The sequence below is a fragment of the Bos indicus x Bos taurus genome, chromosome 12, assembly GCF_003369695.1.
Source record: "Bos indicus x Bos taurus breed Angus x Brahman F1 hybrid chromosome 12, Bos_hybrid_MaternalHap_v2.0, whole genome shotgun sequence".
NCBI lineage: Eukaryota > Metazoa > Chordata > Mammalia > Artiodactyla > Bovidae > Bos > Bos indicus x Bos taurus.
The window spans coordinates 65,675,797-65,693,680 of record NC_040087.1 but is presented as its reverse complement, the minus strand read 5'-3'; the positions used below and the strand labels follow the sequence as shown (position 1 = coordinate 65,693,680).

The window sequence follows — 17,884 nt, the reverse complement described above, 5'->3', positions numbered from 1 at the left end:
ATAAATACTGAATAAAAAAGGGAGTCAAAAGGCTAGAAAGAAGGCAAGGAGTCAGAATAAAAGCCTTCACATAGCTGACAGCTAAGATGGCCAAGACTAGTCCCTATCTTCAACATATTCCATTCCACAATACCAGGCATGGCAACTGAAGATGCAGACAGTCATTCACCATAAGGGTGAACTGTCCAACAACTAGAGCTGTCCACAAACCTGATGGACAACTCTTCCTGGAGATCTTTGTCCAGATTTCCCTTTAAAGGACTTTAGGCCCTCATAAAACATTTAATAATTTTTTTTCTTTCTCAGGAAATTAAGTAGAAATAAAGAACTATGGTTATCAGTACTTAATCTTGAGTAATTCATACCACAATCTTTTTCAGAAAGGTAATAATCACAAGTTAATCATGCAACATTCTCAAAGTCTTATGAAATAGCTATCCTTAAACTATGCAAGTTTGATATTTAATGCGTTCCTAAAAGAAATGTAGACTTACTGTATATAAGGTACCTGAGTCTTGATTGCCCCTAATTACTGCCAATCATTTCAAGAGAGGTTATCAAAAGGCCAAAGTGACCACCCCTCCTCCCATGATTCACAAGTGCAGGGGCAAGTCTTCAAAAGGAGAAATATTCAGATCTAATCAGACATGTAAAGAAAATTCTTACCAGCGGAGGTTAAAATATTATGGAACTATCTCAGTATATCATAAAATTTGAGTAGACAATCAATGGACAATAGAAATACCTTTTGACTTGCCTCTAGTGAAGGAAATAGCACTACACTCCAATATTCTTGACTGGAGAATTCCATGGGCAGAGGAGACTGGTGGGCTCTGGTCCGTGGAGTCCAAAGAGTCACAACTGAGCGACTAACACTTTGACTTGCCTCTAGTCAGAAAATTCTACCTTGTTCAACATTTGAAAAGAACTAAATGGGCTTAGCATTGCGAAGAAAACCCACTAATTATTGCTATATGCTTTTCTGCTACCAATTCTGTAATAGCAAGCTCCCTGTAACTATTTAGCATCCAGAATTAAGTGTCCAAAAACCTTTCAGAGATCTCTATATATTAATAGAATGATGAGTTGGACCAAATGACCTTCTCATGGTCTAATGAACCTTCCTTTTCTCCTTTCCTTTTCTGTTAACTTATAGATTTTTCTATTTCCAGTTAGCCCACCTTCACTGGATTCTGTCTGAGCTGCCTTTTACCCTAAAAACTTATATCTTCCCCTTTCAATTGCTTCTAATTTAATTCTTATGCCATTTCTCTTGTTAAGCTCCAGTCTTATTTCTCAAAAGAAACAACTCATTTGAACAATTAGAATAATTTGAACAATAATTTGAGAAATAGTAATTACAAGTTCAACATTAGGTCACCCCATTAGTTAAATAAAAATTAGGAAAAGGTAAACATGATATATTGTTGAAAACATCATCAGGATATACCAAATGACATTATGCTGGTATTTTCAATGAAGTCTTATCCAGCTACTCATAAATTTTATCCACAGGTAGCTTATTTTTAACCTATGGTCACAGCCCTTCATTCTCTGGTAGCCAAATACAAGGGCTTCCCTGGTGGCTCAAGTGGTAAAGAATTAACCTGCAATGTAGGAGCTGTAGGTTCAATCCCCGGGTCAGGAAGATCCACTGGAAGGGGAAATGGCCCATTCCAGTATTCTTGCCTGGAGAATCCCATGGACAGAGGAATCTGGTGTGTGTGCTACAGTCCATGCATCACAGAGAGTCGGACATGACTGAATTGACTTAGCATGCATGCACACAGCCAAGTACAAAAATATACATGAATGAAAGCTCCTAAACAAAATTAACTTTGTTTCAGAAATAATGCCTTCTTGGCATTGTGTAGATTGTTGGAGGAGGTCATTGAGAGGATGTGACTGCTGGTTCACCCAAGAGCAGGACCCAGGCAATCAGAGATTCCTCATCCATCTACTGCACCCTTGAAATATATGGGTCACCCACCATTCCCACACTAGGAGTGGTTTCAAGGACACAGCCTTGAGAGACTAATGTGTTGCCTTAACCTGGTTTGTCCCATAGTCTCTATTATGTAAAATTGAATATACATGATTTTTAGGAAAATATATACCACATTATTGAAGAAACAGAACAAAATTTAGTGTTTTACTATAAATAATCCAGGCAATTATTTTAATTTTATCTTCAATTTATATATAAAGATATCAATGAGATACCTAAAAACACATATCAACTTATTAGGCTTTCATTTTACAGATTCAGATAAATGTAGATGTGTAGAGAAGCAGTGATCAGATATCCCTTTTCTCAACAACATGGTTTAATTAGAGTGCATTAGTGTGTACAATGCAGACACTTAAACTCAATTTTGATAGGTTTTAGAACTGAAGTACGTAGCCATCCTGAAGTAATTGGGATGCAACCAGCTGAAACTGTATGAATGGTGCAAAGGTAAGAGACATGGAAAATTGGTTTTCTATTTAAAAATACAGAGTGGGACTTTTATTGTTAAAAATTATACTTTGGAACCCAGTTCAGGCTTAAAAGCACACTTTTTGTGGCAGCAATTCCCATGATGGTGACATAGGAGCCTCCTAGTTTCCCTAGGAAGGTCCCTCTTCCCAAAGAAACACAGAAATGTGCAACTACACACAGCTATTTTAGAAACTAGCTGAGTAACTATTATACATCAAGCAAATGAAAAAACACCCACATGGAAACAGGTAGCACAGGCTGACACACATACTTGCTATAAATTCCACACTCAACACAGTGCCAGACATTCTAGAGGGGTACCCTCAGCCCCCAGCTGTGGGGACACGGCATGCTGAAACTTACAAGATGCAGCAAAAGCAGGAAAGTTTATAGTGATGAACACCAATGTTCAGGAAAAAGAAAGAACTAAAATAAACAACCTAACTTTATACCTCAAGGAACCAGATAAGAACAAACTAAGCCCAATATTACCAGAAAGAAGGGAATAACAAAGATCAGAGCAGAAATAAACGAAATAGAGACCAGAAAAAAAAAACAAGAAAATACCAACAAAATTAAGAGCTAAGTTTTGAAAGAGTAGAAAAATGACTAATCTTTAGCTACTACTACTACTAAGTCACTTCAGTTGTTCCGACTCTGTACAACCCCATAGACGGCAGCCCACCAGGCTCCCCTGTCCCTGGGATTCTCCAGGCCAGAACACTGGAGTGGGTTGCCATTTCCTTCTCCAATGCATGAAAGTGAAAAGCGAAAGTGAAGTCGCTCAGTCGTGTCTGCTAGAATAATAAAAAAATGAGAGAAGACTAAAGTTAATGAAATTATAAATGAAAGAGGAGATATTACAACTGACACTACAGAAATACAAAAGACCATAGAGATTATTATGAAAAATTATAGGCCAACAAATTGGATAACCTGAAAGAAATGGATAAATTCCTAAAATTAAGATCCTACCAAGACCAAGACATGAAAAAATAGAAAACTTGAACAGCACCAATAATGAATAAGGAGATTTAATCAATAATTAAAAAGAAAAAAAAAAAAACTCTTATCAAAGCCTAGAACTAGATGGTTTCACTACTGAATTCTTTAAAATATTTAAAGAAGAATTTTATTTTGTCAACTGTATTTCAATAAAGCTGAAAAAAACCTTTTTATTTTGAAAATGGTATAGAATCAACATTCAGTTGAGTTTCTTGGTAACATTTATTCCATTTAGAAAATACTGTAACATTGAAATTAACCCAGATCCTGCATTTTTGTTTCTTTAATAAATTAAAGCATTTAATTATAGCAATAAATAATGTTCTAAATTTAATCAATAGCAAGTATATATATATTTTATACTGTTTTTATTTACAGAATGAATACATGATTTCCTATCAAGTATCATGCAATCATTTAATCATTTCCTACCAAAAAAATCATTCAGCCATTTCCTCATAATGAAATTATTTTTATCAAGAATTAGCAATTAAAATCATCAATATTAAAACTCATTGTAGATTTCAAAATAATGCTCTCTAAAACTTTTAGGTTTTTCTTTTCATTCAGGAAAATCTTTACAATTATCTGCTTACATTAAATGCCCATTTAAAACATTTTTTGATTTGTATATCACAGTTTAAGAAAGAGGTGTTCACTTTAAAAGTATTTAAAACATCAGAGAAATCAATAATATATTTATAAAGAATATAACATAATAATAATTAGTAGGCTTTAAACAGTTATCTTGGAGAAAACCTAAACTCATTTTAATCTCAAAAGAACCCTGTGATGTAGGCACAGTTATTATCCCATTTTACCAAAGAGAGCTTCCCTGGTGGCTCAGATGGTAAAGCGTCTGCCTACAATGCGGGAGATCCGGCTTCAAACCCTGGGTCGGGAAGATCTGGAGAAGGAAATGGCAACCCACTCCAGTATTCTTGCCTGGAAAATCCCATGGACAGAGGAACCTGGTAGGCTATAGTCCATGGGGTCGCAAAGAGTCGGACACAACTGAGCGACTTCACTTTTTACCAAAGAGGAGACTCAAGAAAGATTAAACAATCAAGTTCCCAAACTCACAGCTAGTAAATGGTAGAACAGATGGGAAATGTACTCAGAGATTAGGACTTGTGCTTTTAATCTCCATACTTTGATGGTTCTCTGTTAATAGTTTATTAGATTTTTGTCTTAATCCCCAGACAATTACAAAATTAAAACATTCTCTTATAAGTTAGATTTTACTTCTTTAATGGTTTTATAAATAGAATATATTTATGATATCCTCAGGAAACCAATAATTTTTTTCCAGTTGAAATTCATCCAACAGAAGTAAGATGCATCAGGTACCCCTATGGATTTCTTAAAGTGGATGGATACAAGTATTTACTGAGGACAAGATTTGAAAGTACTAGATCTTAGAGATTGCTCTGGGAATGTGAGAAAGTCATTATTTTCTGGCTCACCAGTAATTTATTTTGAATTTATTAAATTCACTGATGTGTGAACTGGTTATCAAAACTTGATAAACAGCTTATAAATCACTTTGAAGTTGGCAGAAATAAATACTAATGAGTCAATTTTCAAGGAATTTAAAGTCAGTTTCTCCTTCTGTCACCGTAAGTTAAAGAATCTCAGTTGTTTTATTTGGAAAAGAATCTACAATTCATTAGTAATAATTGATGTTTTTCAAGATAGTTATAGGACCATTTATTATATGAAATAGAATTAATTGCTTAAAAGAAAAGAATGCTCTTTGAAAATCCACCAAGGAGTTTTCCATAATACAAAAGTGTTGCTTAAAATGTATTTATAGAACACAAGTTTGATGATTCTATCCTTTAAGATAGTAAAGTAACCTGCTTCACCAAGGTTTGATCAGGATTGGCCCCAGAATTGGAAAAGAGAAAAGCAAATTTCTCAGGGACCAAGTAGCGGCCAATGTCAGAGCCATATCGTATGACACTTAAAACATCATTTCCTTCTTTATGCAGGATGAAACAGACTCAGGATTTGAAAACAGGTTGTGTTTGACTCTTCATGATCCCATGTTCTGTAGCACACCAGGCTCCTCTGTCCATGGAATTCTCCAGGCAATAATACTGGAGTGGGTAGCCATTCCCTTCTCCAGGGGATCTTCCAACCCAGGGATCGAACCCAGGTCTCCTGAATTACAGGCAGATTCTTTACCATCTGAGCCACCAGGGAATTCTGAAAACATGTCTATCTAACTAAAAATTTATGTTAGTTTAGCCTTTGAAATTGAAAAAAAATTTAGATATATAATAATATATAATAATTTTCTACGTGGTAGATTTTAAGGATACAAAAAGGCACTCCAAGGCTCCAAAAGACAAAATAAAAGGAATCTTAAAAATCTGTGTATCTATCTATCTATCTATCTATATATAAGAAAACTCTGGTCCCAAGAGGATAGATGGCTTGTCCCAAATTAATAATTCAAATCTGGGCTTCATTTCAGATTTTCTATACTTGTTTTCCTTCTGGAGATACACAATATCATAATTTTGATATTTTGTTTCCTAGACCTAAATGCTTATCCCTCATTAACTATGAAGTACATGAAATCTTTGAAGTCTTTTGAGTTGGCTTATTGCATCTCTTGCAAAAGTTCTGGTACATGTATAATCTCCCTAAAGGGATGAGAGATTGCAAAACAACCAGGACAACTGTACATGGTTGGGAACATTATTGGCTGTGTAAGGATACCCAGGTGAGTGGACTGGGATGAGAGCTCAACTCCAGCTCACACTCTACCTGCAAGTCCCATCCACCTAAAGAGGGTAACCATTTCTAATTTGCGGGAAGGTACCATATTGGCTCATACGGTGCCAGGAGGACCTTGAAAGTTAGGAAGGAAGTGGGGTGTATATGCCTGGACATCGAGGTCTTCATATCCAATTTCTATTGGAAATTAATGAAAGGAACAGACTTACAAAGTCAATAATGAGAGCGTTTATTAATTCAGTAAATAAGGGCCAGGGTGGGGAGATGTATTCTGTTATTGCAAAGGAGCATAATTTTATTTCAGGACAAAATATTTAGGATAAAGAGCAGCAGCATGTTCTACTTCACTGTATGGGATATGAGAACTATTACTAAAGGTGCCTGAGAATATTTCTATAGAATGTGAAAGAAATAGGAAACTCTTATGTTCTTTGATTTTATTAGTTTGCTTATTAAAGCCTTCTTGGAATAAAACACCATGATGCCATATACATCATGGTTTAAAAGATCATCACACCATCACTGTCCCAGGTTCTGGAAAGTCTCCGAAGAAACGCTTTTGATAACAAGTCTTCATTTAATGCCTATATAATTGGTGTTTTCTATTTTAAAGCTGAATACTTTTGAAATACCAACAATATCCATTTTTGGAGTACCAGGCAGTATACTAGGTAGAGGGCCTAAATGATTGCCTATCTTCCCAAAAAAGACATCTCCAAAAGTTATTTGTTACTATTTTCTTATTGTCAATTAGAAAACTGGGGCTCAAAGAAGCTAAGGGACTTGAGAATTAATGGAAGAGTGCAGGATCAAATTTATGCTGGTCCTGATTTTAAAACCAAGCCCTCTTTACCTCACTGAACTAACCCTATAAGAAGGCCACTACTTAGAGGAGAAACTGGTATTTTAGCTAACCAAAATTCTGATGTGTCATGTAAAATATATTTAGAATTGAATATGACAATATGACAACCCATGCATTCTCCTACTATTTCGTAAAGTATTATTAAGCTGTCATAATTTAAAGTATATAATGATGTGCTTATAATCAACTCACTTTATGTATATAGCTAACTGTTGCACTCTAAGAAAGCAGGAAATTTTGAGTGGATGCTTACCTGTTCCGATAACTTCTGTCCATCACGGTGAGCCTGCATCACAGCATCATTAACAAGCAAGTGGAAGTTCAGAAGCACGTGTTCAATGTCATAGGTCCCATGCATGGCATCCGACAGCTCTTCCAGTGACCGGATGTACACATGCCAGTGTGGGTTAAGCTCTGCCACATGTGCCAAGCAGCCTCTCATAACGTTGAGGCAATACCCCATACAAGGCTTAGTGAGAGCCAGGCCTTGGCAGTGTGGGCAGTACTGCATCCTCAGCAGGGCTCTGCCACACTCTTTGGAGAAGTGCAGATGGTCTGTGGTATTGATGACTTCAATGCCCAGGTTCAGTGCCTGCAGAAACGTGCGACTGGGCAGCAGCGACCGCCCCATCTGTCCCAGCACTCTTTTGGGAATATTACCAAATGGGCTAATGTCCCGGCGGGCTGTCCGGATGCATTCTGAGTATTCCAGGGAACTGTCAGTCACACCAGGGTTAATGAGATGATTGTACACCAGAGGGAAAAGACTGTCAAAGAATCTGTTTACAAATTCTTCAGGATTAACATCCGCACCAAATAAATAGAGCCCTACATCGGTGAAGAGCTCCTGGGTGGAAGCGGCGGCCTCAAGGGCCATGTTCCTGTAGGTGTTGCAGAAAAGTATGCTGGTGTAATTTTCTGCTTGTCTAATGAGAGTTTCGAGGGTTTCTGTAACAAAAGCAGAAGTAAAGGATGAAAAGGCTTAGTATTCATATTAAAACTGGTCATCCATCTGCTCCACACAGTAAATGAGCTCAATGCAGCAAAACTAACCTAAGGATCTAAATGATCAGCCTACTAAACCCAATTGTGCTTTCCCAGAAAAATGACTGGTGGAAGGCGGGCATCATGCACAACACACACATTTTATAGATAGGTATTTCCTAGGATCAAACACAAAAAGTATAGACATCAAAAAGAAGTTATGGGTAATAGTAATTTCTTATTAATTTTATTCATAATTTTTTATAACCCACAAATGATAAAAAAGTGTCACTAAGAAAACAATTTACATTCATGAGTTCAATCTTTACTAAAGAAAATGACATTAAAATTTGATTTAACATCTACTGCATTTTTTATGGTTTCTCTCTTTTTCTTTTTTTTCAGAATGAAAGCTAGTAGATCATAAACTAGTTACTGTAAACAGAGGTTAAATTTCCAAAGGGAAACCTGAACATCATCAGGCCTCCTAGAAGGTTCAAATTAAAAGAAAATAAAGCATTTCATGACTAAACCATCCTTAAAATTGTCAAACCTTGTTAAGAAGTGAGAAAGTCATGAGTCATATTAATTGATGGAAGAAGTGTGTGACCACCTTCTGAACTGTCTTGTGACCTTTTATCATATTACTTTACTGTGGGACATTTTATTATCTTATTTCTTTAACAAATGCTTCCAAGTCAATTTCTCCACAGAAAGAATGGAGAATAATTTATCCACAAATTAAAGGAGGCTGTAGTAATCAGCAGGGCTCCCCTGGTGGCTCAGAGGTGAAGAATCCACCTGCCAGTGTATGAGACGTGGGTTCAACCCCTGGCTTAGGCAGATCCCCTGGAGAACCCACTCCAGTATTCTTGCCTCAGAAATCCCATGGACAGAGGAGCCTGATGGGCTACAGTCCGTGGGGTCACAAAAAGTCAGACACAACTTAGTGACTAAAGAGCAGCAGCAGCAGTAATTAGCAAGTAAAAGCTGTATTTCAAAAATGATAGTTTTAGGCAACAGTCAATCATCTTGGATATCCTAGCAATTACAGTTCAAAAAATTAGCCTAAATATGATACTAGACTGTGTCAATATATAATTAGCTATAAAATACATCAATAAAATTATCTCCCATAACCACAAAATCTTACAGTAATTTTAAATTAGGTTGTAAAGACCACATCAAACCACTGATATATTACAAAAAGAGATGAAATAACAGTAGAATAAAGTGAAATGATAAAAAAACAGTTACCGGGAGAGCTATTAATGAAGTGAAACTGTGTCATTAATATGCCACAATATCCTAAAAACCAGCAAAAAAAACTCCATTTTTTTTCACAGAGAATATATATAGGACACAATTTACTATATATTCTGATTCTAATTCTGAGATGGATTCGTATTGAGTCCCCAGCTTGAGTGTCATATATCAAGGTGCAGGCTATGGACTAAATGTGTGTCCCCCCAAAACTTCTTATGCTGAAAATTAATTTCCAATGGAATGGTATTTGGAAATAGGGGCTTTGGGAGAGTGATTCGGCCTGGGGAGCGGACCCCTAGTGGATGGGATTAGTGACCCTGTACAAGAGACCCCCGAGTGTCCCCTTGCCCCTTCCAGCAAATGAGGACATGGCCAGAAAATGTCCATTTGTGAACCAGGAAGTGAGCTTTCACCAGACATGGAAACTGCCAGTACCCTGCTAAATTTCTGTTGGTAAACCACCCAGTCTATGGTATTCTGTTACAGCGGCTGAAACTGAGACAGTGCCTGGACACTACAATCAAAGGCAAGCAACACTTTCAAAGAAATTGCAACTCTATTACAGCACAGACACTTCAAATAAGAATTTTTTTAAAATTTGATGTTTAATGCACTTTGATAAGCCTCTATTCCATTTTGATGGCACTTAACATAGAAGTGATTAAACAGTAACATATAACTAGGCAGGACTCCTGTGCTTACCCACACCTCTCCAGCACCCACTACAGTATGCTACTGCTGCTACTGCTAAGTCGCTTCAGTCGTGTCTGACTCTGTGCGAACCCATAGATGGCAGCCCACCAGGCTCCGCCATCCCTGGGATTCTCCAGGCAAGAACCCTGGAGTGGGTTGCCATTTCCTTCTCCAATGCATGGAAGAGAAAAGTGAAAGTGAAGTCTCTCAGTCGTGTCCGACTCCTAGCAACCCCATGGACTGCAGCCTACCAGGCTCTTCCATCCATGGATTTTCCAGGTAAGAGTACTGGAGTGGGGTGCCATTATAAACTATGTATAAACTACACACTGTGCCTGTATGCTAAGTCACTTTAGTCGTGCCTGACTCTTCGCGACCCTATGGACTGTAGCCGGGCAGGCTCCTGTGTCCCTGGAATTCTCCAAGCAAGCATACTAGAGTGGGTTTCCATGCCCTTCTCCCAGGGATCTTCCCAACCCAGGATCAAACCTGTGTCTCCTGCAGCTACTGAACTGCAGGCAGATTCTTTACTGTCTGAGCAACCAGGGAAGGCTTCAGTTGAGGTTAGCTACTGTGCCAATTGAGATTGTATTAAACATGAGGTTTTCCAACTGCCCTGATCAGCTGGGTTGTGTGGGGAAACTACAAATCACGGGATCTCTGCACTGAAATTCGGGAGTCTCTATGTGACAATCAGCCTGGATCAGTCTTTTGGCTTGACCTGGTTTTGAAACTGCAATTACAGGTTATCTATGACATGTCCTCTCTGCAAGCATTCCACCACAGCAGTCTGACCTCAGAGCTGCAATCTCTACCACTACACTGTTTCTAAAGATCCACAGGAGTGAATGTGAAAGGGAAATTAAATCTTTGTGGTTGGAACTAAAATAAAACTGCTAGGATTATATTTTTTCAATAATACTGGATCATTTTTCTCACCAATTTATGGCTATGAATTGTGAGGCTGCAAATGATTTTATTTACCAAAAATGGTTAAATAGCAATGCTTGCAAATAATGTAAGCTTTTTTAAAAGATAAAATAAGGATAGATGTAAAGAAACCCATATATCACAGGCAGCTTTACATGCATTCCACCAGGTTTTCTAAGGCATGTACTCTAGAGGTACGTATTTGTGTTTGATACTGGCCATATGCCCTGTATGGTGAATGTAGAATGCTAGCCTAAGCAATACAAGTGTTCCATTTGATTTCTGCTAACTCTAAATGATGAACAAACATACAATTTTTTATTAAAAAATTTAAGTAAAAAATAAAACTTTATAAATTCCAGTCCCATTAAGTTATAACCTACAATGATTCAGGTATATATGGAATTTATCTTTTCGGTTGCGTAATTAGAAGGTTTAGCAAGTTAATTTATTTTATAAAAGCAATATTGGGAATATATTTAATATTTAGGAGCATTCATTCAAAATAAAAACGAGGATATTAGTTTTAAATATTGTTGTTTCTTTATAGGACTGCACTATTGGCAGTAAAAACTAAGTTGACTACTGTTTGAGTTAGTAATTAAAAAATAAATTTCTATTAAAAAGTCTACAATCTTTATTTCAGACTGGTTTTCCTCTGATTTAGCTTTATTATTTAAACAAAATTATTAAAATCTGGTAAAAAGTTTAAAATCATATTACAGCAACACTTAAAACTCCCCCTTACTATTATATACATTAAAATTTTAGTTTTCTTAACTATATATTAATTTTACTACCCCTTTGAATAAGAGATTGCACACTCTGAAATATCAACGTTCTGATTAAATACTGAACACAAAATGGCTTTTAAAAATACTTTTTACAATACAATTTTACAATATTGTTCACTATGCAATTAACTCATCACAATATAAGGATTTTTCTTTCAACCTGTGTTGAATCTAATATTGACATAGTCCAGTTAACTGAATTCCCTAATCATATACTAGGCATGCATTTTTCAGTGTGTTCTTTGAAATATTCTTAAATCCAATCAATGATGAGAACTGTTGCTCTGTATACATTTCTTCTTTAATGCCTAGAGATAAATATACTTTTGTGAATCTTTGGACCTAATAAATTCAAAAATTTTAATTTATAAACACATAACAGAAACTGAACAATCTAGAAGTCAATAAATTGGATAATTTTGTTAGTGATTTTTCTGGAAAGTTCATAAAGTCAAAAGTCAAGTTTACTAAAATTATTTGTTTGTATTAACTCTGAATTTGTAAGAACTATCACCTTGTTCTACTTTGTTTACTACGAAGTTGTGTCCTTCCGTTTTATGGAATTAACATTATGATATTAACAAGAATTTAAACTTGTCAAAAGAATTGTCAAATGAACAAAGTATTTTTCATCTCTGAAAAAGAATAACTGACATTTAAATCAGCATTTATAAATCCAAAAGTAGGAGCGGTACTGAATAATTAATCAAATCTACTTAATTATTAAAAAGAAACTATACATTGTTTTGACTATAAAATTTTAATAAGTAAAACATATTCCTTACTCAAGCTATATAAGTAATAGCTTTTTATTGATGTGCCAAAAACTATAACCTATTTAGAATAAACATTTGTAACATTTGTTTAAAGGGTTTAAGAAATAGTCTAGAAAAAATTATCTTCTTGCTGTTTTTCCATTGAGAATTTCAATAAGCTCTTCTTTTCAATGATACCAGATTAAGTCTACCAAGACAGGAAATTTCCAACTTTCCTTTTAATGCCTAAAATGATTGATTGAATTGAAAACTGCAATCTAATAATTGAATAAAAAACATAATTTCTCCCAGCTTTATGAGAAAATTAATTTATGTATTATCTCATTAAGTAGAAACTGAATTTGGAATGTATGAAGTTTTTTTTCATCTACTTCAGTTTTCAACATTAACATTCTGTGAAAACTTAATAACAAAACACCTATAACTAGAAACTTTATATTAACTTTTTCCAGCACACATTCCCTTTAGAGACATTGTATTATAGGTACAAAGAACGACTGATATTTAAATCAAGATTTAAATTTAAATAAAACTGGTAGAGAAAAAAAATCAAATGATTTGAAATTAAATTTGACAAATTGCAAAATCAGTGAAGATTTACACTAGGTAGGTTTTTTGCAATGTGAGAAACAATATTTATGGGGCTTTTTACTGCTTTAAATATTAAGTTGATTTCAAAACTAATGATCATGAAATAACTGCTATAATAACCTCCCCACCATGACATGAACAGACATTTTATGACCCTTTTCATTTTTCATATTTTTATCATTTTCTATATATGAACATTTTAAGATACAAAATTTGAAGAGACTTTTATAATTTAAGGCCACAGACATCCTCAAATATAGCAATGAAAAAGATGAAGAAATATTAAGTCATATAAATCATGGATAATCAGATGATCTTACAATGTATATCTGGGTTGAAGAGAAATTTTTAGAGTTAGTTTATGTATTTGTGCATTACAATTCTCAAGTCACAGATTTTGTTACTGTAACAGATAATTCATTACTATTCTGCTATATTAGAGCTAGTTTATGCCAGAGAACTATGTATCCCTCTGTACTGCGTTATGGATAGATGAATAGATAGCTAGATCATTTAAAGAGCAATTTCTTGACCAGTTTTTATCACAGACATATTACAATGAATTGTAGTTCCTCCTGCTCTTCTTTCTTTGCAAAAAGGCCTTCCAATGATTTTAAAATAGTCACATATAATAATTCATTTAATTATCAGAAGGTCACAAAAACTACTCTGAAGATATAATAAAAGAAGCAATTACCTATTTCTCTAGTCTGTGTTTATACTGAATTCATCCCTATGATATTTGCAAATTTCTTTAATTTTTTCATATAATGATAAACTATAATAAAATATATAACAAATGTTTTCCAGAATATTAATTTAATGATATATTTTAAACATTATAATTTATAATTCTTTAGAAATTAGTCATCTATACAAATAAATAGTGAGTGCTATATTAATTTGTATCACCAAGAGTTAACATGTTTGTAAGTTATCTAGTCTCTTAGGATAAGCACTGAATGGAAAAATGCTTTCTCAACTTTTCTCCTTCCTCATTTTCCTCCCCATCAATTTGGTATATCATGGTGCTTCATATTTACTTCTAATATCATCTTGTAATCATTTATTTTCTAAACATCAATTTATGATATTAGCAAGAATTTGAACTCAATTAAGCATTTGTATAACCAATAAAATCAGTGCCAAACAATGCACAGCAGATTGTTTCATGAATTATTGTGGGCTGAAGATTTTAAATCAAGTCTAAGCCTTCTAAGAATCTTTAAAGTAAGTCCAGAAACACAATCTAGAAACACAAAACAATCATGAGGAACAGTATCTCATTCTCTAATATATATGACCTTCAACTTTTACACAAAACAAGAAGTTGATACTCTTTTTGGTGTTTCCTCTCCCTCTTTTGCTTTTCGGTTAGTTTTATAATCTAACACACCGATCTCCTTTACTTCAATAAACAAAACCCTTTATGGTCACTCTCTCATAATCTTTACTCTCATTTTCTTTTTGACATCTCAAAAAAAATGAGATTTTTCTGTATTTTCAGCTTATTCTGGCATATTGTCTATTCTGTCTGATACACTCACATCTAGTTTATTTTGCCACATAGTACTTGATTCATCCATTTAATCAACATTCTTGAGCAACTTCTGTAGACCTCAAAGCTACAGCTAAAAACCATACAAATTTTTGTCCTCATGTGGCTTAGAATCTAAAAGGTAGGAGAACATTATAAAAGCAAATAAATAAATATGACTTGTGTGTGAAGTTAAGTACTATAAGGAAAAAAAACAGTAAAGGACAGGAAGTGATGTGGCAGTATCTTGGATGGCTTTAGGTCAATTTGTCCATAACAGTTCAATAAAAGACAATTAACCATAAGCAAATCATCTGATTGATCTATTACCAATGGCAAGCTTTCTGAATTTACCAAATATCTCTAAACTTTTCAAACTATATATGATGTTTCATCATTTGGCAAATTAAAAAAAAATGATGTTGGCAAACTGGTTTGGACAAATTGACTTTTTTACTGACTGACCATTTTATATAAGATGAGCAGGAAAACCTTCTCTGAGGTGGTAATGTCTGAGCAGAGACCTCAGTAATGAAATAGAACCAGTCAGGAGGAGAGGGGGTGTGGTTTGCAGATTCTGAGAAATTGGACTGGAAGGTTCTGAGCTGTGTAAGAAGCTTGTTGATTTTGGAAAAAACAGAGGCATGTCAGTGTTACTGGAGACCAGTGAGTGAGTGGAGAGAAAGGTCAGAGAAGCAGGCAGGGATCATGGCAGGCTCACAGAACCATGGAAAGGGGATTGGGGTTTAATATGTATAATAAGAAGCTACAGGATAATTTTAAACATGGAGGAATGTGATGTGGTTTGCATATTAAAGGATCTGGTTTGTAGATTTAATTGTTGGAGCAGGGGCATGATTGAAAGCAGGAAGTCCAGGGAATGGTCTTCAGTAACACAAGTATAAAAATAATATGAGTGACAAGCACTGGAGGTTGTACTATAGCAGTCATGGGGCAAGTTGCAAAAAGTGATAGCATTGACCATATGTACTGCATGTGAGCTAAATCGCTTCAGTTTTACCCAACTCTTTGCAACCCTATGGACCATAGCCTGCCAGGCTCACCTGTTGAAGGGATTCTCCAGGAAAGAATACTGGAGTGGGTTGACATGCCCTCTTCCAGGGCATCTTCCTGACCCAGGGATTCAACCTGTGCTTCATGTCTCCTGCATTGGCAGGCAGGTTCTTTACTACCAGTGCCACCTGGGAAGCCCCATATGCACTGAGGAACAGTCGAAAGGACTTACTGTCAAATGGCAAGTGTAGGATGCAGAGGAAACGAAAGACAATTCTGAAGACTGTACCTCAGCACCTGGATGTGCACTGATGCCATTAACTCAGATAAGTAAGACTATGGCTACATCATGTTTGTGGTGTGAGTCAGAAATTAAAATTTCCATTTTGGACATGTTAAGATTGGTATAATGCCAATTAAAAATTCAAACGATGGGGAAACTTGAGGTTGGCGATATAGATCTGAGAAGGAGGAATCATGGTGCTGGATAAAATAATCTGAAGAGAAAAGATAAGGAAGAGTGCAAAGACTGAGGAAAAGGAGAGCAGCCAAGAGAAAGCATGAGAATGAGAAAGCAGTGAAGGAAAGGGAAAATGAGGAAAGTGGAGTCTGCAAGAAACCATGGGAAAAAAGTGATTCAAGAAGAAAAAAGTAATCCATCATCTCAATGCTATTAAGAGATCAACTGAGATTGGAATCACAATTGAGCATGGAAGCTGACAACAGAGAGGCTCTTACTGACATTGCCAAAAGCTGCCTCAGCAGAATGTGAGCACAGAAGAAAATAGGAATTGAAGCAAGAATGGACAACTTTCTTGCAAATGTTTGCTGTCATGCAAGTAGAGAACCCAGGCTAGTGCCCAAGGGATATTTGAGGTCAAAGGGTTTTGTGTTTTTTTGAAGAAGGAGAATTTACTGGATATTCCTACGCTAATAGGAGTAATTTGATAGATAAATGAAAACTGATGGCTAAGGAGAGGGCATGGGAACCATGTGAGAAAATCCTTTGAATAAGAAAAACAATGTGATCTAGGAACATGGGTCTCCTGCATAGCATTGCACATAGATTCTTTACTGTCTGAGCCACCAGGGGAACTAACTATAATTATTCCTCTTTTTGAAAACTAACTATTATTGCTGTAGCAAAAATTATGGCACCCCACTCCAGTCCTCTTGCCTGGAAAATCTCATGGATGGAGGAGCGTGGTGGGCTGCAGTCCATGGGGTTGCTAGGAGTCGGACACGACTGAGCAACTTCACTTTCACTTTTCACTTTCACGCATTGGAGAAGGAAATGGCAACCCACTCCAGTGTTCTTGCCTGGAGAATCTCAGGGACGGTGGAGCCTGATGGGCTGCCATCTATGGGGTCGCACAGAGTCGGACACGACTGAAGCGACTTAGCAGCAGCAGCAGCAAAAATTAATGAAGAGCGAGCCCTACTGTGTTGTGCTAGAATCAAATAAGCTGAGTATATCCTAACATTTGGAATTAACTGAAAATGTCATCTTTATGTCTGAAAAATATATGTGAGATCTTTATCACCAAACACATATGGAGAAGGAAATAAAAACTCTTGCTCTTTTACCATATGCAACCCTTTTTTAAGAAGTTTATATTTGAAGAGACTGCAAAGGAAGATGCACTAGGATTTAGTTAGAATGAGAAAGTCAAGTTCCATTCAAGATAAAGTCTGAGAAAATGGGAATTGTTGCTGGTGATGGTCTGCAAATTCCATTAAGGAAGGGCAGAAGGTTTGGGCAGACTGAGATAATTGATAGGGGCTTTCCTGAGCCACTGACATGGTTCAGAGGTCTCCTGCAACTTCTTCCTGACCAAGTGCAATGCTCTTCTAAGGCTCACACTCTCTCGGTTACTCTAGTCCCTACATTTAGTGATAGTCTTTTCCATCTGAGTGATTTTTTTTTTTTTCCCCTTTCACTCATTCTTCTTCATCCTAGACCGACTTTTCCAAAGCCATTGTTCTTGTTTCATATGACCTCACTCAAACAGTAGTAAACAGTAAACTCCCAAGCTCATGACTCCCAAATCTACATACATTGCTCAGTGGTTCCCAAAGTTTTCATTGCAGGATCCTTTATATTCTTACAAGTTATTGAGAAACATAGCTTTTTACATTGGTGGGTTACACTTATAAATATATATTACTTTAAAACTATAACTTAATTATTTAAAAATA

General features: G+C 35.8%; 1 protein-coding gene across 4 annotated transcripts in view; it reads right to left on the bottom strand.

Annotated features, from left to right (window-relative positions):
- GPC5 (glypican 5) overlaps positions 1-17,884 on the bottom strand; it is a 1,580,781-nt gene that overhangs the window by 1,262,425 nt on the left and 300,472 nt on the right. For all 4 annotated transcript variants that reach the window (XM_027557795.1, XM_027557797.1, XM_027557798.1 and 1 more), the window contains exon 3: positions 7,354-8,048. In XM_027557795.1, the coding sequence (XP_027413596.1) occupies positions 7,354-8,048 (695 nt within the window). The remainder of the gene's footprint in view (positions 1-7,353; positions 8,049-17,884) is intronic.